Genomic DNA, 5,895 nt, shown 5'->3' with positions numbered 1-5,895 from the left:
GTGTAAAAAATTAACACATCCTTTTTGAGAGTGTGTAACTGCTGAGTTGCCTCAAAGAATGTTGTTGATAAAGGCTATTTTTGTTATTTACCAGAACGTACAAATGTATTTATTTAATTTATTTTTATTTTAACATATATAAAATATGAAAGTTCAAATTTATAAAAAGTTTCTCTAGAGCAAATCTAGCCTCAGAATTTTAATTGATTGAGTGGTGCAAGAAGAACTGTGATTGATATTGAAGAAAAACCAGAAGAAAGGCATGTGTCACAGGAAATATTGAGAAGATTCATATTTAACACTGTTCAGGCATTAAACTCCAACACATGTTAAAACAAGCACATTACAGGACCATAGATTTAGTTTGGAGTATCCTGTGTTTTCTGTAGTCACTAACTACTGCGAAAAAAAGACCCTGTCAGGTGACTGAAAGGAAGACCAGGTTTTTGCTGAGCTAGTCAAATGAAGGCTAGATTCTGTTGTGATCATCAGACTTTAAAGATGAGCGTCTGGCTGATGATGATCTGGCTGTCTCACACTGTGGGAACAGGTAAACAGTTTTTATTCATTTTGTAATAAAGCCATATGTTATTTAAACAGTTTTTATGTTCCACTAAATTGCTTGAGAAATGTGTATTTAAAGGTACTAATGTGCATTAATATGTGAGATATATTTATTTGTTTGTATATTTGTGTTTGTAAGTGTAAGTTTGTAGGTTTTTTCACTTTAGCAAACATTTAACATGCTTAATGGATGGCATAGACACATTGATGGACTAAAATTTTGTAATAACAAAAATGAAATGCTTCTTTATGTCGTTCGAAATTGAGTTGTAAGGGCCACAACAGAAAAGAGTTAACACAGTAACAAACATTACAATCTTTTCATCTAGCGACAAAGCCGTTCATTGTGACACAGTGGCCAACAGTGGCTGAAGTGATGGCTGGAGAGGATGTTGTTTTAAAGTGCAACATAGCAGAGCTGTACTCCCCGTGTTCAACAGTGGCTTGGCTGAGAGTCATTCCTGAGAATGCGACGATCACCCTCACCGACAGACTTCAGATCGATCCTCATCACTCGTCCAAGAAGTCGAGCAGTATTTGTACTGGTGTTATCGCCAATTCAACGGTGCTTGACTCCAGTACGTACTACTGCGCAGCAGTGCACAGCCGCTTTGCTCACATTGGTAATGGATCCAGAGTTATTGTGAAAGGTAAGATATGATTTATTAAAAAATTATAATCTCTTTATTATGAATTAATGTATTATTATACGTAAATAGAAGTTGCACAACAAAAATGTCATTGCAGGCACCCCGGAAGGTCAATTTAGGACTTTTTGAAGAATTAGACAATGCACTGCCCAAAATGGAAGTGCAAAACACCACAAATAACTTTCAGAAGTGTTTTCTTTACAAAAAATAGCCACATGTATTGCATATTTCTTTTCATTTCCACAATAAAAATAAATTAGTAACTGGTACCCTGGGTTTATGACCTGAGCTGAAAAATATTTGCCCATTTTTATTGCTATTATTTAATTTAGACCAATTCACACTGCACAGACAGACGCAGACCAATGCCAACAGCTGTTCGAGTACAGTACGTCACTTCTCAGATGTTCCAAGACTATCAAACGCCTATTCAAATGCTGGCACCAACAGATGTCGAAAGGGATAACACACTGATCAGACAAAACAAGACAAATGCGTTTGCCGTCGTTTTTAAAATCCTCACCGATTATGAAATCTGGTTGCAGCGCACACATAAAGCAGATTTTCATTGATGTTTCAGCAATTAATGTTTACACATGCTAGCTCAGGTGTGTTCAAAATTGAGACGATTTCATCACAGTGCTTTTTTTTTTTTTTGTCTAGTGTTACTATACAAAAAGTCAAGGCAGTTTCCTCCATCTCCACTATCCAACAGACCGTACAGCAACTGTTTTGCGGTCGTGCATTGGCTGTCGTGAAAGTACTAATGTAATCATATACAGTGCCTTGCAAAAGTATTCATACCCCTTCATTTTTTTCACATTTTGTTTTGTTGCAGCATTATGTTAAACTGCTTTAAATTACTTTTTTCCCCCACATCAATCTACATCTTATACACCATAATGACAAAGCACAAAACAGGTTTGTAACAACTTTGCAAATTTATTAGAAATAAAAAACTGAAAAGATCCCATTGCATAAGTATTCATACCCTTTTCTGGGACACTCGAAATTTAGCTCAGGAGCATTCATTTTGCTTCTAGATGTTACTACATTTCGAGTGGAGTTAAACTGTAGCAAATTCATTTGAATGAGTATGATTTAGAAAGGCACACACCTCTCAAAAAAGGTCTAGCAGCTGAAAATGCATATCAGAGCAAAAACTGAGGTCCTGAGGTCAAGATAACTGCCTGTAGAGCTCAGTGACAGACTTGTGTTAAGGCAATAATCTAGGAAAGATTTCAGAAAAAAAATCTGCTGCATTGAAGGTTCACAGAAGCATTATCCATAATGGAAGATGATTGGAACAACTAGGACTCTAGAAAATGTCTGCCAGCCCCCATCCAAGCTGACAGAGCTTGAGAGCTGAAAAGGTGAGGCAAAGAATGGCAGATAATTGACAAATGCAGATGTGCAAAGCTTGTCACATCATACCCAAAAAGACTCGAGGCTGTAAAGGTGCTTCAACTATGTATTGAGTTAAGGGTATGAATACATTATGCAATGTACTTATTACATCGGGACCAATCGAGGTGCTCGACAAGATTTTTGCTCCAATTCTCGGGAGGGCTAAATTGGGCAAAAACTCCTATAGTGTGAGCCAGGCTTACTTTTAGGCACACTGCTTCCCTGTAAAGCATGGCTTCTTGGGGCTTATTGCTTTATTACACACTGCCTCCGAAACTTTCATCCGTTATTTAAAAAAAAAATGGATCAGGTTCAATTTTCTGTGTTTTCGCATCTGTAGCAATTTGATAGGCAAGGATGACAAATATGGAAAAAAAAGGCATACTAAAATTTCTGACTCAATGTGCAATGACTTTTACTGTACAAAACATTGCAAAACTTTTGCGCAAATCTGTAATGGAAACGCACCTAATATTGTCTGTTATTCTAAGCCCACACTCTCTGCTGATTTAAATTCTCATTATAGCAGGATCAATTCTGATTGTTTTTTATCGTTCATCAGCTGGGAAAAAAATGGTTCTGGAAGTAATTCCAATGATATGGCTTCTCTGTGTCTTTATCGTTATAGCTGTGGTGTGGTCTCTGCTATTCTTCAAAAAAAGGGGGGGGGGGTCCAATGCTGTTTCATGCATGTCAAGTTATTTACACTGTTAAAGAGTTGTATTTCCATGCTAAACATGGCCAAAGTTAAAAAAAAAAAAAAAAAAAAATGATTTGGAAGTATAATGTGCCAAATACACACTTCCGGGTTTCTTAAAAGTTTCGAAAAGTTTTATTGGTTTTTCATGACATCCTGAAGGGTGGAACTCCATGCATGGGCATTTCTCCCAGAAAAGCGTGCCCGCACTAACATCAACCAGAGTGAGTGCAAGAGTGCGCCCATCAACGTGCTTCATTTCGGCTGCACTGCTGCACGGGACTTATTCGCGAAGAATGTCTCCAAAGAAGTGTGGTTTTGGTTGTAAGACAAAATTAACCTTGCTCAGCTTCCCGAAGGACCCAGCATTACATGAACAGCAGATGCAGTTTGTTTTTCCGGGCCAAAAATAGAGTTTTACAAGTGTGTTTGTTGACGAACGTTTTATAAACAAGGTCCATTTCGACGCTGGATGCCTCCAGGAGTTGGCTGTTTTCGGAGAGAATCGTAAAGCTGTATCTTTCTTTTGTAAATGTGATAAAACTAAAGACTTTTTGGATATATATAAAGGTTGCAGTACTTAAAATTAACACGAGATTGGGTGAAAGTGTGTGTGTTATGCCCCCTTTAATACTGAGGATGATTTTTAGAACTATATCTTTATCGTTATCATCCTTGGTGTGAAAAGTGTCTTTTTAGATGCTGAATTATCTACAGCTCCCTTTATACACTTTAACAAATAAAGTTTGAAAAGTGTGTTTTCATAGCAATGCAGTTGAAGAACCATCTTTGGTTCCCCAATGAACCTTTAACTCTTTTTTTCTCTCTCTTTCTTTCTCTGTCTGTTTGGGCAGTATGAACACGAGAGATTGTGGGTTGTTTTTCATAAAATTCTCCATCCAACAGCCAGCTTGTTAGTTGGCATTATCTGTGTGGAGTGCATGGGCCTGTAGTGTGAAGAACATTTTAATAATCTAAAGAACCTTTTGTGGAATGGAAAGTTTGTTCACAAAATCATCAATGCTAATAAACAACATTTAGTTTTAAGAGTGTATCTGCCTCACTGCTAATTTAGAGTAAACCCATTGAACAGCAGCATAATGACTGCCACAAACAGTTAAAAGGCTTTATGATGTTTAGTATTTCTTTCCATTGTAACCAAATATTTCCCCTATTCTCTTTCCAGAACGCACTGTGCTTCCTGTTATTGATATTCTTACACCACTGATCACGAACGGTCTTTTGGTTCCTATTCAGTGTGTTGTGAATGGGGTTGAGGCTTCTCGAGTACAGATGTTCTGGACTGTGGATGGGAGAAAAGAGAAAGGACAGCCAGTTTTGTCACATGGGAATGATGGTGACATCCAGATTGCCAGAAATCAAATCCTGATTACTGCTAAGGAGTGGGAAAGGATGGTGCAGTGTGTGTGTGTAGTAGAGTTTGGAGGACAGCTTTATACCAAGACCCTTCAGCCACTTGGTACAGTATAACAATACATCTAACATAGCATATTAGAATAATTTCTGAATGATCATGTGACACTGAGAATTGAAGTAATGATGCTGAAAATTCAGCTTTGCCTCAGGAATAAATTATATTTCAAAATTTAAAGTCTAAACATATTTCACAATATTACTGTTTTTTCTATAGTTTTGATCAAATAAATGAGGCTTGCTTTGATGAGCATAAGAGATTCCTTTCAAAAACATTATAAAATCCTACTGACCCCAACCTTTTACTGTATTTTTTCTTTATGTATTGTTTTTTAATGAGCATCTTTGTATTAAATAGTCTATGTTTTATTTTTCTAACTGTACTTTCTCATATTTTCTGTCTCCACAGATGCACCGGGTGTGTGTTATGCTGTAAAATACATGTATCTGTCTGTTGGCTTAATTTGTGGTCTCCTGCTTCTGATAACAGTGATTATTTATAGGCTGAGACGAAAACCTTTTTAAAGCATATAGTTTCAAGGGAGTTTTCAGTTTATATAAACTGTATTAATTTGCTCTGACACATCTTTATTTGTCAAAATTATTTTAGTATTTGGGTTGCTGATTATTTTGACATCTGATTGCAGTAAGCATGAACAATTGATGTTTTTGTTCTTTTTTTATATAGTTACAAAAATTGTATGCTCATTGTTTTGTAAAATTTTCAAATTTCAAAGTAATCTGAAAGCAAAAATTTTGACTTTCACCCAATCTGTGTTGAACTTTGTTTATTCCTCAGTGTATTTTTTTTAACAAATATATTGTAGTGTTTCTTTTAGTCTTTTTCCATAATTTTTCTACTTATCACTGAATAAAATTAAGGTACTGTTTAACACACATTTTTTTCTTAAGCTTTAAAATCTTACATTTGCACCAATAATCTTAAAAAAGAGAAAATAAAATAATAAATACATTTAATTTTCATATATTATGGTATTACATAAAAGTGTCAGTGTAATAATTGTAAGAAACAAAGAACCGTCAATTAAGAGATATTGTGCCTTAAACTCTTAAAAATGAAGGTGATTTAAAAGGTTCTTCAAGCGATGCCATAGAAGAACCATTTTTGGTTTTACAAAGAAC

At 35.7% G+C, this 5,895-nt stretch overlaps 1 protein-coding gene across 1 annotated transcript; it reads left to right on the top strand.

The window, feature by feature from the left end:
* Positions 1-899: 899 nt before the first annotated feature.
* On the top strand, positions 900-5,645 carry LOC141289207 (uncharacterized). Its single transcript, XM_073821302.1, has 3 exons — positions 900-1,214; positions 4,505-4,798; positions 5,162-5,645. The coding sequence occupies exons 1-3, from the start codon at positions 941-943 to the stop codon at positions 5,275-5,277; spliced, it is 684 nt and encodes a 227-aa protein (XP_073677403.1). The 5' UTR covers positions 900-940; the 3' UTR covers positions 5,278-5,645.
* The last annotated feature ends 250 nt before the right edge of the window (positions 5,646-5,895 follow it).

Source organism: Garra rufa, chromosome 17 (assembly GCF_049309525.1).
Source record: "Garra rufa chromosome 17, GarRuf1.0, whole genome shotgun sequence".
Lineage (NCBI taxonomy): Eukaryota > Metazoa > Chordata > Actinopteri > Cypriniformes > Cyprinidae > Garra > Garra rufa.
This window is presented reverse-complemented; position numbering and strand designations above follow the sequence as displayed.